Consider the following 17,063-nt stretch of genomic DNA (forward strand, 5'->3'; position numbering starts at 1 on the left):
CCTGAAAGTACTTTCCAGATTAGCCATAAATCATTTTGTAAGTACCAAATGCTAAATGACATGAATCTGAAATTCTATATGTGTTTTTAAAAGAGTGCTTGCTTTTGCTGCTAATAAGTTGTTGGATCTCAGGCAAGTCACTTCATGTTCAAGGACCCCAGATTTTTCACCCATAAAACACAGCTGCTGGACTTGATCAGCATTTGTTGGTTTTGATTGTTGTGTTATTTGGGTTTTTCAGGGGATTGTAGTTTATTCATCTACAAAAGAAAACCTAGATGTATTTCAGAATAAGCAGATTGAGAAGAGAACACCTCTAGCTTTTCTAGCATAAACTTTAGTATCTATCAGTTTCAGGAGCTCATCCATAGGGCAAATACAGCCATGCCGTGGAGAAAAAGCATCACAATGCTGAAAGATATTTCTACAGTTTAACTTAGGGAAACTTCATTCATTCCCTGAACCAGTCCTGCTTTTAATAAAACACAGGCTTAGAAAAAAGATGAGGAGTAAGAATAGGAGTAAGAGATGGTTAAGGAGTTTGAGATCAACATGTACACACTGCTGTATTTAAAATGGATAAACAACAAGGACCTACTGTATATAGCACATGGAACTCAGCTCAATGCTAGGTGGCAGCCTGGATGGGAGGGGAGTTTGGGGGAGAATGGATGCATGTATATGCATGGCTGAGTGTCTCTGCTGTCCACCTGAAACTATTACAACATTGTTAATTGGCCAAACTCCAAAATAAAATAAGAAGTTAAAAAAAACGGGTACCAGGCAGCAATAAATAGATTTTAGAAAAAAAAAATTTTCACTAGATCAGTGTTATTCAAACCACAGGTTATGAACACAAATAAATCGTGTTCAGTATTTTTAAATGAATTCACGAACAGAATGGGAAACAATCAAATGTAATAGAAAATATCCCAATAAGCACACTATCAGAGACTGTTTCAGATTCTCTCTCTCTCACACATACACACACACACGGGGTTTGTGGTCCACAAATCTGAAAGCCATTGGGCCAAATGAGCTGAGCTTTGTGTAGCTGAAAGACTCAGTAACCCTCTAACCTAGTCTTACTGCGATAAACTCACTCAAGCCACACACTAAAGTGATGGAAAGTCAATAGAAATGTAATTCTTACCAATCCTCTCAACACTCCAAGTCTTCCAATTATTGATAAATTCTTTATAATTCTTCTACTATTATTATAAATTTGATTCTATTATATTACAGACAAATTCTATATGATGTCATTTAGATCATTATCATACACTACAAACATATTCATTAGCAGCAATGACACTTTTGTAACATTACAGATATAATGTAACTATACCTATATTTAAATATACTTTGGGAAAATATGATCAATAAAGAAAGAAACTCTGAAAAACCTGCCTGATTTTTGTGGTCCTCATTGCCTGCATACAAGTAAGTGTGTGTGCTTAGTCGTTAGTCATCCGACTCTTCATGACCCTGTGGACCGTAGCCCGCCAGGCTCCTCTGTCCACAGGATTCTCCAGGCAAGAATACTGGAATGGGTAGCCATTTCCTCCTCCAGAGGATCTCCCGACCCAGGGACAGAACCTGCATCTCTTATGTCTCCTGCGTGAGCAGGTGGATTCTTTACCCACTAAGCCATCGGGGAAGCCCATGTAAGTAAGACAAGACCAAATAAACCATTCCACAGGGACCACTTTGAAAGGAATCAAACATGTATCAAGATGTACAAAAAAGAGCAATGTTTTCCAGTTCAGACTTCCCACTGAAGGTCAATGCTCCTGTGGGACAGGTATGTCATGATTTGCATTGAAATGGCAACTCATCAGTCTGTAGAAAAATCCAGCCAACAGAATTCAGCCCTTTGGGTTCCATTTCAATGACACACTGCCTCATTTGCAGAAACGGCAGTGCCGAGGTGTGTGATAAATTGAATGGAAAGGACAGGAAAGACACTTCAAGAATTCACTTTCAGAAACTGAAACCCATTCTATTTTTAATCCTCTCTCGTGGGCATTTAATTCCAGATCCTAGTCATGCTGTAAAAAGTATCCATGTTGACAAATTACCAGCACCTCACTTTAGCTGCCATTTCCCTTCTGAAAACCATCTTAATGGATTAGTATTCAGAAACACAAGCTCAGTTAAGTGTGTTTTGCAGAATAAAGACTCTGAAAACTGAAGAATGAAAAGTAGAATTATACAACTTGTGAGCACAAAGTGAGAGAATAAATAAGAAATTTTGATTGTGCTGAATGTTTACAAGTTCTCCAACAACAGACATGAGTGTCATTTAAATAAATCTACAGATAGACACCTGGGGTTTAGAAGGCTCACCACAGCTGATTCTTGCAGTGCCTGAACGCATGGCATGGTTCCCAGACAATAAGGGTCCAGTCTTTGCTTGTTCCCACTGTGACCAGGGGATGGTTAGATTTCATTAAGTAATAAAAATTAGCACTACCACCGTATAGCCCAGGGCATGCTACTCAATATCCTATAATAATCTATACGCGAAAAGAATCTGAAAAAGAATGTCTATGTGCGTGTGTAACTGAATCACTTTGCCGTACACCTGAAACCAACACATTGTACATCAACTAAACTTGAATATAAAATAAAACATTTTTTAAAAAGACCATTTATTTGGAACTTACTGATTTTTCTTCCAAAGATCTTGAAAACTCATCCTTACTCCTATCTTACTGACAAGGCCACTCTCCTAAACAGATTCTATGAATAAAATCTTTCCTATTCTCCATTTCATCTTAAATTCAATTGACAAGTATTTTCTCTCAAGCATCAAAGAAGAATGCCTATATTGAAGACACTTATTCAACAGAAAAAGAAGATATTAGTTCAAACTTCAGAGAATAAGAATTTAGAAGCTTCCTCTCTACAAGATGCCTTCCTTCAAAGACCTGTAGATTTTATAGTATTTCATTTTCCATATTTAATAAGTGTCTTTAAAAAATAAAAGTTCTAAGAAAACGCCAGTGGCTCAGTTATTACTCATCAACCTAGAGGGGGTTCTTTACTGGGACGGTTCCACCCTCTGCAGGTCATGGTTGGAGACACTTTTGATTGTCACAAAAATGGGGAAGCGTGAGATACTGGCATCTAGTTGGGGGAGGCCAGGGATGTTTCTAAACATCCTATAGTGCACTGGTCAGGCTGCACAATAATCTGTTTGGCTCAAAATGTCAGCAGTGCTGAGGGTGACAAAACCTCTTTACAGTATTTCCCTGATGACAAAGCAGACAAACAATATGAAAATGAACAATTGTGACAATGCTATATTTTGGTCTGTCCGTGCCTGAATGATAAGTCGTTTCAGTCATGTCTGACTCTTTGTGAGCCGACAGACCTTAGCAGGCCAGGCTCCTTGGGATTCTCCAGGCAAGAATATTGGAGAGGGTTGCCATGCCCTCCTCCAGGGGATCTTCCTGACGCAGGGGTGGAAACTGCGTCTCTTATGTTGCCTGTGTTGTAGGCTCTTTACCACTAGCACCACTTGGGAAGCCCTATTTTGGTGATACAGTTGGCTTAAACATCAGCTAAGTGACTTGCTTCCCTACCTCAAGTAAAAGGGATTCAAATTTATGCTTAGCAAAGCTGCAGATCCCTTCATGACTCTCCTACTTGCCGCCTCAGGATTGCTGGAGAATTTTAAAGCCATCCACACCAAATCTGCAGTCCTATCTTCTGTGTGTGTGTGTGTGTTTGCGTGAGAGAGAGAGAGAGAGCTTCTCCACCACCACCACCACACACACACACACACACACACACACATACACAGTACTTAACACAGACGGAATGCCCTGCACACAACTGGTTCTCTTTCCATTGTGAAGCCTGGTGCCCACATCAACCAATCGTTCAGAGTGAGAGGGTTAAACAGACTGCCTTGGAGTCGGAAGGATGGAGATTCTAATGGTCAAAGAAAGTTGCTTCGGATAGAAGGCAAAAATTAAAACCAACCACAGTAAAACACTTAAAATGAGATTGTCAGACATGCCAGCTGATGACAGAGTGGGAGTGTCCTCCCGGGGGGGTTAGAGTAGCCTGAAAAAGTCTAACTGATTCTAACAGAGAAGAGGCATCTTCAACGTAATTCTTAGGTATGAACATCTATATCTCAAGATGTCCTTATAAGCTTGTGAGTGCGCTTTATACAGCCATCTGAGACTTTTCTGCCAGACAAGACACGGGCAGAGCTTTATCACTGATGAACAGTTGAGAAGAAAACGTAAATTCCTTAAGGATCAGATCCCACTCATGATGGGGAAGTGAAGTCTGAGACTCTCTGCTTATGTTTCTTGCCATTTTTAATGTGCAACAGCAAAAGAAAAAGAAATCAAGAATCAGGAAACGAAAGCCAATAGACTATGCACTCTCATCTCTTTAGGAATGATACTTACAAATTAGAGACAAGGTTATCTAAGAGGCGGGGAGGTACTATCCATAAGAATTCACGCAAAATTGGTTGCAGAGGTGTGGGCAGGTAAGGCAGTTCGATCCAGGGACTTACCACCAAGGCACTGGATCAAGCTCAGTTTCATTCAGAGGATATGTTAATAGCCTCATTTGGTTACCATCCCATAGTTTTTTAAATATGCAAGTTTGGCAGCAGTTCAAATGAAATTTTTTTAAATATGCTTGTACAATATAGATTTTAGTTTAAAAATAAACTCAATATTTGGGTTTAATTCAGGGCTTAGTAAATTCTTCAAGGATATTTGGTGCAATGGGATATAACATTTTATTTTGGCTTTTTGAGATGATGTTTCAAGGGGATTCTGATTCTGTTTTCTGAAAGACTCAAATGTTCAGGTATGAAAATTCTGTGGAGGGACAGTCTCAGACTTCGAGCTGTTTTATTATCATTCTACCCATGAGAAATAGAACCATCCTAAAATCCAGGCCCTTCAGCACACCTGTCATTCTTCAGAACCAAAATGCATTTCAATCACATTCTCCACTCTATTAAGAGAAGTACAGTTTTGAATCCTGGAAGGAAAATTATCTTGTGGCCTTGGAATACAAGCTTATTCAGGTACTATAAAATGCCAAGCAGTCTACAATTCAGGCTCAGGTAAGGCAATTCCTAATTGTATTTATATCATGGAAAATAGGTATTTCAGCCTTGCTGAAATATTATTGTGAAAGGACTTCTTTTTATCATCAAAGTGCTGTAACTCAGCATGGCTGCAAGTATAGAGACTCTCTGAAAATCCATATATGTCTTCTAAATTGTGAGTCAATTTAATTACTAATTTAACTAAAACTCAGAGAAAATCAAGTGTCTTTGGAAAGAAAGATGCTTTTGTTGTACTTTTGAATGTATTTTTAGTTATGGAAATAATTTTTTAAAAAAACCTATCAGAATTTTGTCTAAATGCTTTGTTTTCTTTCTTTCTTTCTTTATGTTCCACTAGAAACAGTTCAAATTATTTTCATTACCTTCAAAAAATGTTTTAATTGGGAGGAAAAACTTAATTTTAAAAAAGTTTTAAAAGAGTATATTTAGTTTTCATTCACACCATAAGAATGAGCATATTCACTAAAAGAGATGAAGAAAATCCCTTCTAGTGGGTCAGCATTCTCTCTCATGTTGCATATATAAGATACACTTAAATGTTTGATAAACTTAAGTTTCTTAGGGGTTAACACACAGGATCATTTAGGCTGAGGTGGGGTGTCAGAGCACATATGCTCTCCATATGGCAGTCTCCAAGATTCCTGGAGTATGCACCAGGAATAAATAATAAAATAATCCATGTGCATGCTTTCACTAAATGAATAGTTGTTTATTTATTAATTACCTTGTGTGTGTACTCCTGCACAAACATATAATGTAAAAATTGCACCTAAATGGAAAGCAAAATGATGAAAATAAAAACACAGATTAATAACCCCCTCCCATGCCCTAGTAACGGAGGAGACAGATGGACCCCAGGCTGAGCAGCTGCAACCAGTCTCCTGCTAACACTTCAAGATAAGATACCAGCAGGAGCATCGGGCACTGACTGGGCGGAAGGCAAAGTGACCACAATTTCCTTTCTTGCGGTCAAGGGGATTTCCCAGCCTGACACATGTGCAGAGAAGGTGCTCCACTTAGGGAAGGTGTAAGGGAGGAAGGTGCCTGGAAAATCCCATGGGTGGAGGAGCCTGGTGGGCCGCAGTCCATGGGGTCGCTAAGAGTCGGACACGACTGAGCAACTTCACTTTTCACTTTCATGCATTGGAGAAGGAAATGGCAACCCACTCGTGTTCCCGCCTGGGGAATCCCAGGGACAGCAGAGCCTGGTGGGCTGCTGTCTATGGGGTTGCACAGAGTCAGACACGACTGAAATGACTTAGCAGCAGCAACAAGGGAAGAAGGAGCTGCCAGCACATAATATGTTCTGCCAACCCCCAGAAACCTTCGAACTGGAATCCGTCTTGGCTGAGAGATGCACATGACTACCAGGCAGGGCCTGAGTCAGGTTAAATCTGGCCACAAGCAAGACAACCGGCCAGAGACGACCCAGAAGACCGCCCCGTGCAAATGATCTAAGCTGCCCCCAGCTATTGGGCACAACTCACTCTGAGTTCATGTCCTCTTCCACACACATTGCACTGTGCTTCTAATAAATGCTTCATCTGTTTCAAACTTTGGCCTCTCTGCTGAATTCTTTCTTCAAAGAGGACAAAGACCGAGACCCTTCTTCCAGCCGCCTCACTGCTGAGATCACTAGCAGGTTGTGCTGGCACAACAGCTGAGATGGGGCACGCATTCTGAGACCACTGCAGTACATGTAACTCAAGCACCATGCATAGCTGATTTTTATGATGCACTGGTTTTGGAACATCATAAGGAGTGGTAAGCAATACCCACCAAAGCTGAGAAGCTAGTTCGCCCTAAAATCCAAGGGACAATGTGCTTTAGGAGACATTCTTTGATGCCCTCAACATTTAAAGAACAGCCTAGAGAGATGGTGGGGATGGATGAGTGGCATTTATCTTCATGTGTAAAGTTAAGTCATGACCCAGTCTTTATGGTTGGTCATGCTCTCTGGCCTTTTCCAGCTCTGGCCTGGAGATTGTCTCATCTGCCACAGAACCCCAAGGAAGAAATGAAGGGTAAAATAAATCTATACTTTCCAGTCCTACACTCGAGTGCCTTGCCAGCCCCTCATAGCTCCCAGCGAGGTTATTCACACACACACCTTTTTCTTTCCTGAAGCTCCAGCATCGGACCTTTGACACCTTCAGGGAGCTAGATGCCTCAGAGACCTCACAAAAGTTTCTCTTTTCCTAGATTGTCTTCAGAAAAGATGAACTCTTTTACCTTAATTCTAAAACCACCTGGTTTCAACTAAATGTGAGACATTTGGAAAACATATTAGCATAAGAAGATACACATTTCTTCTTTAGAACAAGAGCTTATGTTAAAATAACCCCAGGATCCTTTCTTAAGGCTCCCAAAGGCAGCTGCTCAGCTGAAGAAGTTGAGCTCAATACTAAACTCAGCCTCCCCAGGTGTTTTCCCACTGGGCACACTCCCCAAGCAGGGCTTCGGGCTCTTCCGAAAGACTGGCAGATGGGCCTTCTGGCAAAGCGTAAGGATCTCAAGGTCAGGTAGAAGAAACCAGAAAAGGAATTTCCTTCGTAAGCACCTGAATATCTCTTGCGCTATTTACAGCTTTCTTAATCAGTTCAGTAAATGGCAGTATCACCCAGGCTAAATCTGCTTTCCTCGGCTCAATCAGAGTAGTGTTCTCCAAACAAATGTGCCCACGTGGGTTGAGAGCTTGCATTCTTTCTCTTTCACTGACACACAGATCTAAGAGCATGGGCCCTACAGTGCAGAAGCCAGAGGGTCCAGGAGAAGCTACCAAGGATGCTCTTACCTGAAAGTCCTTGGCTCCTTTTCTTCCTAAAGATTTTTTTTATGTGGATCATTTTTTAAACTCTTCATTGAATTAGTTACAAATTTGTTTCTGTTTCCTGTTTTGATTTTTTTGTCAGTGAGGCATGTGGGATCCTGGTTCCCTCAAAAGGGACGGAACCTGCCTCCTCTGCATTGGAAGGCAACGTCTTAACTACTGAACCACCAGGAAGTCCCTCCCTTACAACTGCATTCAGTTTTCTTTCGCCCTTACTTTTTCTCCTTAATTTCCCTTTTTTATTTCTTTCTTTTCCCTTCCGTTTCTTGAAACACTTTCTCTCCATGAAATATCTACCACAACTGAGTCATTCAGTTCATTCTTATTAATTGATAAACAATCTAAACCCCAAAGCTTATTGCTAGCAACCTGAACCTTCTAACATCCTGACAGGTTTATGTCGCTAAGGCAGATTTTGTAATATCTGCCCCACCCCCGACCTTCCACCCTTATAGCTATGGAGGAGTTGCTTCTACAGTATGTCATATTGGCTCTGGCACCATATTCGTATGGAATTTCCAAGGCCATTCCCTACTTTTATCTCAACAGTGTTCATTCATTTGCTTTTTTAAAATAAATGTTGATCTGAGCATGAGCTGTGTATTATTCAGTTCTGGAGACAGTGGTGACCTAAACATATAAAATTCCCTGTCCTCTTGGAGCCTCTATTCTGGAAGAGAGAGACACAATAAAAGAAAACAAGCTATATATTAGAGGGCAACAGTGCTGAGGATGGATAAGGCAATGGCAACCCACTCCAGTGTTCTTGCCTGGAGAATCCCAGGGACAGGGGAACCTGGTGGGCTGCTGTCCATGGGGTCGCACAGAGTCGGACACGACTGCAGCGACTTAGCAGCAGCAGCAATGCTGAGGAAAAGAGAACAGCGACAGCTGGATACAGGGCACCAGGAAGTGAAGATGGGAGTGTGATACATTTAAATAAAGTGAACAGGAAGACTTCCTCGAGGTGACTTGTAAAAAGGAACTTGAAGGAAGTAAGGAAATGAACCATGCCGATATCTAGAGGAAACACCCCAGGAAGAGAGGATGGCAAAAGCCAAGAACCAGATCTCAGGGAGGAGATCTGACTGAGAAACAGCCTGGGGTGGCTGAGGACCAGTGATCCTGGGGAAGAGTCGCTGGAGACGCGGCCAGGAGAGGCTTGAGGAACCAGGTCAGGTGCGAAGACCTGTCCACCACTGTGAGGACTTGGGTTTTCTTCTGAGTGAGAAGGGAAACCCTTGGAATATTTGGAGCAAAGCAGTAACATGATCTCCTTATCCTGTGGAAGGGTCATTCTGGCTGTATTAGGAATAAATAATAGGACATGACAATACAGAGATAAATAAATTGATGACTTGCAATGGGGAGGGGAGGAGAATAGCAAAGGGACACTGAAATAAGTCGCTTTCTCCAAGGACACTTTTTTGTATAGTTTTGACCACTGAAATCATGCTAGTCTTCAAACTATTCAAAAAGGCAAAATTAAACCAACAATGGGGAAGAATCCTACTGGTGACTACAAAGAGAAACAAATTAACATACATATAGAATTGACAACATCACACCATGGAAAACAAAAGAAATTAATCTATCTTTTGAGTTTAATACACATGCCCAGAAAAAGGCAAAAAACATTAGGGTACAATGCAAAGAACTTATAAAATCGAATATACCCTTAGAATCATCTCCCCGATCAAGAAACATAAGTTCTCCAGCACTGGAGACGTCCTCATTCTCCCTTCCTGTCGCTATCAATCTAATGGCCGACCACGGGTAATCGCTACCCTACCTTCTAAGAACAGAGAACAATATCAACTGTGGCGGGTGCAGGGGACAGGCGAGAGGGGTGTGTGTTTTTCTTTAAACCTTTTGTTTTATATTGAAGTATTGTTGATCCTGCTCACGGCGCCAATTGTTTCTCTGTATCTCACTGTGCGCACTGCTCACTGAACCCATGGTAGGCAAGGCGAGAGAGGCTGGAAGAAAACGAGAGGAGCTGTAGGAACTGCAGGAACTTCAGATGCAATTATTGTCTCCCGGCGGGCACAGCATAATACAACATAACTACACACAACCCTTCAGGGCTTCTCCAGGTGAAGCTTATATATACTTACAGGACAAAAAGTAGCCCATGGCCAAGAGAACACCTCGTGACGTGCATGCACAGTGCTAAACGTGATCTCGGCTGTTACATAACCATGCAAAGTCACTGTTTACAGAACACGCCGCGAGAGGCTGCGAGAGCGTGGGGCGTGAGCGCCTGACTGACGCCGTCTTGTTAATTTCCCCACAAGTATCAGCGGTGTTTCTTAGCTCTATATAAACGGACTCACGTGGCATGAACTCTTTTAAGTCTGACTTGTATTCCTCAGTATTATATTTTAAGATTAATGAATATTGTTATGTGAAGCTGTAGATCCTTCACTGTGGGAGAAAGAAGATATAAATGTGAAGGGGAAAGATCAAAAATAACCCCAATGCAGTGGATGTTAGGGATGACTAGAAAAATACTTGCTTTTCCTAGTTGCATCTGCTGAAAGGGCCTAGAGGCAATGATACCCCAGAAACAATGAACAGATAGGGCACCCAAATCTTGATTCCTGTATGCCATACCCCCTTAAGAAGGACCAGAGCTGGAGAAATAACTAAATCCAAAGTTGAGTCAAGAAAAGTAGAAGATGATGCTGAGACAGGCCGCGACCTGGAACCCTCCGCTGCAGCGCTGCAACGCTTGCACCTGGACAAACATCTCCTCGGGCAACAAAATGCAAAGAAACTATAAGGGACTGAAAATAGCTGTGTGCATGCACAGTTGGGGCAATTATGGACAACAAGATACAAAAGACAAAAAAAAAATTTAGCTGCCACTTTTGAAGAACTGGGAGCAAAAGCAGGGTAATGTGAATGCCCCCTGCACACACCACCACCAAAGCAGTGGGCAAATCAGCTAAGCCACCCCTCCTGCCCAACTCCTGGACTCACCTCTACCCTCACCCCACATAGGGAACCAGCTCATCCCCTTTGCTGAGTGAGCCAGCAAGGGAATCTGTTACTTGTTTTTGCTCCTCTCTGCTGCGGCGGGGGCTCCAATAAAGCCTTGCTTAAATTTCTTGTCTGGCCTCTAGTCAATTTCCATTGATCAAGGAGGCCAAGAACCCTGGTTGGGAACAATACTAAAAATTCCACATAAAACATAAATACATGGGGTAGGGGGAGAAAGTTCTTCCTAGCATGACAGTACCAACTAAAAGGAGAAGTAATATCAGAGTTAGAAAAAAATGAATCCTAATAAATGCCAAAGCCATCAGATAAAAGGCTAAGAAGAGCATATATAGTCTCAATGCCTCTTCATAGACTGCTAATTAATTTCAAGGAGAGAGGAAATGTTTGACAGTAGATGAATATGGTAGACATCAACTTACACAAGTAACCAACATGAATATCAACAATAAAGTAACAAACTAAACTCATGTGTTTTATGTGATATAACAGGAAGAACACATTGCTTGTATTTCATTCTAGATGAAAATAATAATCTGACTCTCGTCATGAGGGAACAAAAACACCCAAATTAAAGGACTACCAAACAAATACCCTGCAGTCTTCAAAATGTCAATGTCAGAAAAGACAAAAGTTGAGAAAATGTCCTATATAAAGACAACCAAAACGACATGACATCTAAATATAACACATGACACTGGGTTACATTCTGAATTGAAAAGAGACAGTGCTATAAAGAACACTGCTGTAAAGAGTAGTTCACTAATTTTGCATTAATCCAAGCAAGAAAGAATGAGTTTGGGATGAAGGTATAAGCTGTGGAAATTAATATAAAATGTATGTTCAAAAACAATACTATATCTATGCTAAATTTCCTAAATTTTATAACTGTAATGAGTTATATTAAAATTTTCTTATAATTAGAAGATTCATGCTGAAGTATTTTGGAATTAAATATTGTGATGTCAACATCTTACCCTGAATTGGTTTGACAAAAATGAAGATTATAGATGATGATGATGGTGAAGACAGAGATATAAAGCAAATGTGGCAAAATGTTAAATAATTGGTGAATCTAGGTGAACATTATTTGATGTTCATTGTACTTTTCTTGGAGTTTTTCTGCAGCTTTGACATTTTTAAAATAAAAAAGTAAAAAGTTTGAAAAGAATAAATCTATTAAATATTTTTAGCTATAATTATGTATACCTCAGTTTTAAAAAATCAAAAATATCAGCTATCAATGTGCTATAATGAATCCTTTGTTAGCCTGAAGCAAAAATACAATTGAACTGTCACTACTTTCTTATTTAGAATGCACAGAGAGTTATTTGGCAATAGATGCTAATCATACTGGCTTATTTAAACTGATTTGTTATGACAAGATGTCCTAGGAAAGAACAGGGGTGGGGGAATCTGAACTTTGCAAAAGAATAAAATTTACAGTTAAAAACAGAAGACAATCCACTGTAGGGGGACAGGGGGCAGCAAGGAGGGCAGGTTGGAGGTACTAATTTTGCACAGACAAGGAAGTATGAGTTTGGGACCAAGGCAATAGCTGTGGAAGAAGTGAGAACTGCAGAGACTCTATATTTTCAGAGCAGATCAGTGAGGAGACTGATGAACTGAACATGGGGTATGAGAGAAAAAGAGAGGAGTCAGTGGTTGCTCCAAAGTTTTGGACCTGGATAAGAAAGTAAATGTGAATAGATGCTTATAGGAGGATGAACACTGGTAGGGAGCTCTGTACGCAATGACTTCTTCGCAAGAAGAGAGGATGGAGGGCTTCTGAGATGAAGGTTCCATTTCTTGATCTGGGAGATTAAGAGACATTAAAAGAATAATAAGGGAACACTGTGTATGAGTGTATGACCACAAAATTATCAACTTTGGGTGATTATAATGTGTCTATATAGGTTCAGCTGTTACAATGAACATATCACTCGGTGGGAGATGTTAGAAATAGGAGAGGTTATGGGTGTGTGAAGGCAGAGGATATGTGGGAATCTCTGTACCTGCCCCTCAATTTTCCTGTGAGCCTTAAATTGTTCTAAAAAATAAAGTCTTAATAATTTTCAAAAATGGTTAAATAACATCTCACAAGGCCATAACGCCAAGTAAATGGTAAACCTGGAACTCAAATCCAGGTCTCTCTGATGCCATGGCAGTGTGATCTTAACCAACCTACAGTGCTTGCAGAGATGTAACTTGCAACACAGCCAGTTGGAAATGAAGAGACTGGACTCAAGAGAAAGGAGTAGGCTGGAGACGTGCTCTCAGTGAACCCCGTCATGCCCTTTGGTTACCCACTGAAGGAGCTCGCATCTGGAGACTGGGATTTACTGAAGGTGAAAAGTCTCCCACAGATGCAATTTCTGGAGAAAAGCCATCTACAGGATGAGCGCAATGGATTTGAAATCAGACCTATCCATGTTACTAGATCTTCCAAGAAATATGCACTTGTTGCAGAATCTGAACACATTTCTATAGTAATTTGACATCATCTCAAAGAACCTTCAAGTCATGACATATATAACTTTCAGACAGAAAATAAATGAAGCCAAGGCAAAATTTTATAGAAATTCACAACAGCTGAATTTCTGGAATAAAAACTTAGTATTCAACTGCTCCCTTGACTCTGAGATAAAAAGGCCTTTACAATAGTCAGGATATATTGGGAACAGTTACAGCTGTGCTACCCTGGGGGAACAAGCTTAAAAGGCAATCAAAACACACTAATCTTCCCAATTTGAGAAATTCTAGAAGAAGAAAAATGCCTGAAATTGCAAGACAAAGACCACCTTCTATCCTTATTAACCAAAATAAAAAAGGTCCCTCACTATTTCACCTGCACACACATCCACCTGCTAGAAGGCACAGGAAAACAATCAAATCACTCTGGAATGCATTCACGGTGGATTAGATAAATCCTTTTCTCTCTGTCCTATTTCACTGGCACCTAGGTAATGTGACCCTGACTGCATGAGCAATGCCTCGCAAATAAAAGCTGCAGGAACATTCAGTACCCATTCAGTACTCCATCCTCCCAGGCCTGATATGCCCAACACCCAGTGTAATTATATACAGCACCATAAACTGCAGTGCTATCCCCAGCTACTCCTGTGGATAAATCTCAGTTTCAAAGGACACTATTGGAGAGAAAAACAGAATGAAACTTCGTAAGTGGAGCGCAAAGTGTCAACTGAAGAGCCCAGGAATGCTTGAATGCCAGGCTAGGAAAGAGAGGATGGTGGGATAGGGAAAGAGGGGGAGAAAGAGAGAAATAGCAGGGAAGTTCAAAGAACGGCCAGGTGGGGAAGTGAGAACTGTGGCTTTTGATTTTTGCTCTCTTAATGCATAGCTAAGAATACCTTAAGGAGTTAGAATTGCATTTTGAAATACATTTCAATACATTTCAAATGTATTTCAGTACGTTTCAAAACACTTCAGAGTTTAGTTACATCTTAAATAAAAAATAATTCCTTAAACTCATGATGCTCCCTCCAACCCACAGTTTACTCAAATGATTTGTTACATAAAGTTACAGCAAAATCAACTTTTCCTGGAGTAATTCTAAGTTGAGCATGCATCAGTCCACAGCAACTTGAACATCTGTCACCTGCTACATTATAAACAGTCACATCAAGTGCAACATACTACGGTGATATGAAAGAAGAAACACAAAGACAGGACAGGGCATTGTCGATGTCGAAATCATGACACAGTAACAATAATAAGGAATTTCACCAGTAACGCCAGAGAACTCACAGAACATTCGAGTCCAAAGTACCAGCTGCCCACAGAGCCTGGTGCCATGCGTCAAACTGGCAGAGGGCGAGAAAGCAATGGTTGTAATGACAAGGTCAGGGTCAGCCGACAGACCCTAATTGGCAAACACTTGCCGGCGTCAGCTGCTGATATTGATGAGCCACAAAGATGACAAAGCATTGCACAATCATGCCCTCCTTCCTCCCGCCTCCCCAACAACTCTGGACCAGAAATAGAAATGCATCTGTTATTCCAATCACATCTGAATATATTAACCTATCTCAACCTTAGTGTCATTCTAAGAGAAATTCTTTGTCTGGAAATGGAGGGAAGCCCTATTTTAAAGGTTATGAAAAGGGCCTAATTTGTTTTGGTTGCAAATGTGTTGTTTAGTCACTAAGCCATGTCCTTCTCTTTTATGACCCCATGGACTATAGCTTGCCAGGCTCCTCTCTCCATGGGATTTCCCAGACAAGAACATTGGAGTGGGTTTAAATTTCCTTCTCCAGGAGATATTCCTGACCCAGGGATCAAATCCGCATCTCCTGTACTGCAGGCAAATTCTTTACCACTGAGCCTCCAGGGCTTCCCGCATATGTATATACACATATGTTCATATGTACATGTGTATATTATATGTATGTATCAAATAACTAAGGCTGATAGAAACTCCTCAAATTGAAAGCCTTAAGTACAGCCTCAAATTTACAATAACATCCATATTAAATTGACACTCTCAAGTCAACTCAAGCAATTTTTCTAGGTATCATCTATGTGCCAGGGACCAAGGAAATAAAAATGAAAAAGTCTGTTTTTGCTCTCACTTGAATTCATAGCCTTACAAGAAAGTGAAAGTCACTCAGTCATGTCTAACTCTTTGCGACCCCATGAACTATACAGTCCATGGAATTCTCTAAGCCAGAATACTGGAGCAGGTACCCATTCCCTTCTCCAGGGGATCTTCCCAACCCAGGGATCGAATCCAGGTCTCCCACATTGCAGATACATTCTTTACCAGCTGAGCCTTATGAGAGAAAGAGGCAAACAGAAAATATTGCACAATGAGGTCACCACTATGTTAATTCATCAACGGGAGAAATGCTCTGCATATTCAGAGTTGGGGAGAAGACACTGGCAGTACATAAAATTTTTTTAAAACGATTAAGAAGTTAAATATATATTTTAAGGGCTCCATATAAAGCAGCCTTTAAGAACTGGAATAATTAGCAAATTACATAAGGAGAAAATTCACAGAATGAGCAACACAAATGACAAAAACAAAACAGGAAAAGATATGCAATCTGCCTCGTAATCAGGAAAGTGCAAATGAAACTCATAATGAAATGTCATTTCCTCTCCAACCAAATTGGCAATCCTAGATGCTGCCAGGATGCAGAGGAACAGGTAATGTCACACACAGCTAAAGGCAGAGTAAGGCCACCTTAGAAGGCAGTTTGGCAACATCTCAGAACAGGAGACTGTGGGTAAATGCTGTGACCAGCAACAGGTGCATAGTCTAGAGAAACTCCTGCATCCAGCCCAAGAAATCATGTACCTGAATGTTGTATTGATGCTCTCCATTAGAGGAAAATGAGAGTCTAAAAGCCCATAAACTTAAGAATAGATAATTAAGTGTGATGAATTTATCCACTGAAAGAGTACAAAACAATAAAATTAATTCCCGAGAATTAGATCAACATACCAATATCCTAAAAATGGAATATCTTGAAAACAAGCAAATTATAAGAAAATAACTTCCATGACATGATTTGTGTGGTATTCAAATAAAACATAAACCAGCTACATATAACAGTATAGATTACAGATGGTATTAGTATAAAATGTTCATGAAAATCATAAACACTAAACCCAGGACAGTAAACTAACCTGAGAAAAATAAGATAGAAAGAGGGAGATAAGAAGTTTCCTTTAATGTTTGAAGGTCATTATTTCTCTTTGTTATGGATCGGAACTACTGTAAGATACTAACAATAAGCTCCAAAAATGAAACAAAAGCAGAGGTAAACAAGCAATTTGTTCTGCCTCAAGATAAATGACAGTGAAATTAGAGTGAATAAAATGATAATGAGTCATTGGTGGTAGTGGTGGTGGTTTAGTCACTAAGTCGTGTCCAACTCTTGCAACCCCATGGACTGTAGCCTGCCAGGCTCCTCTGTCCATGGGATTCTCCAGGCATTCAGTTCAGTTCAGTCGCTCAGTCATGTCCGACTCTTTGCGACCCCATGAACCGCAGCACGCCAGGCCTCCCTGTCCATCACCAACTCCCAGAGTCCACCCAAACCCATGTCCATTGAGTCGGTGATGCCATCCAACCATCTCATCCTCTGT

General features: G+C 40.6%; 1 protein-coding gene across 4 annotated transcripts in view; it reads right to left on the minus strand.

The window, feature by feature from the left end:
- LOC122429488 (muscular LMNA interacting protein) overlaps nucleotides 1-17,063 on the minus strand; it is a 293,970-nt gene that overhangs the window by 170,422 nt on the left and 106,485 nt on the right. Inside the window, exon 1 of one of the 4 annotated variants that reach the window (XM_043449802.1) lies at nucleotides 14,715-14,785. The exons of the other annotated variants lie outside the window; for them this stretch is intronic. Coding sequence (XP_043305737.1) covers nucleotides 14,715-14,762 — 48 coding nt within the window. The 5' untranslated portion in view covers nucleotides 14,763-14,785. Of the gene's footprint in view, nucleotides 1-14,714; nucleotides 14,786-17,063 lie in introns of those variants that run through there. 4 annotated transcript variants of the gene reach the window in all.

The sequence above is a fragment of the Cervus canadensis genome, chromosome 28 (assembly GCF_019320065.1).
Source record: "Cervus canadensis isolate Bull #8, Minnesota chromosome 28, ASM1932006v1, whole genome shotgun sequence".
Taxonomy (NCBI): Eukaryota; Metazoa; Chordata; class Mammalia; order Artiodactyla; family Cervidae; genus Cervus; species Cervus canadensis.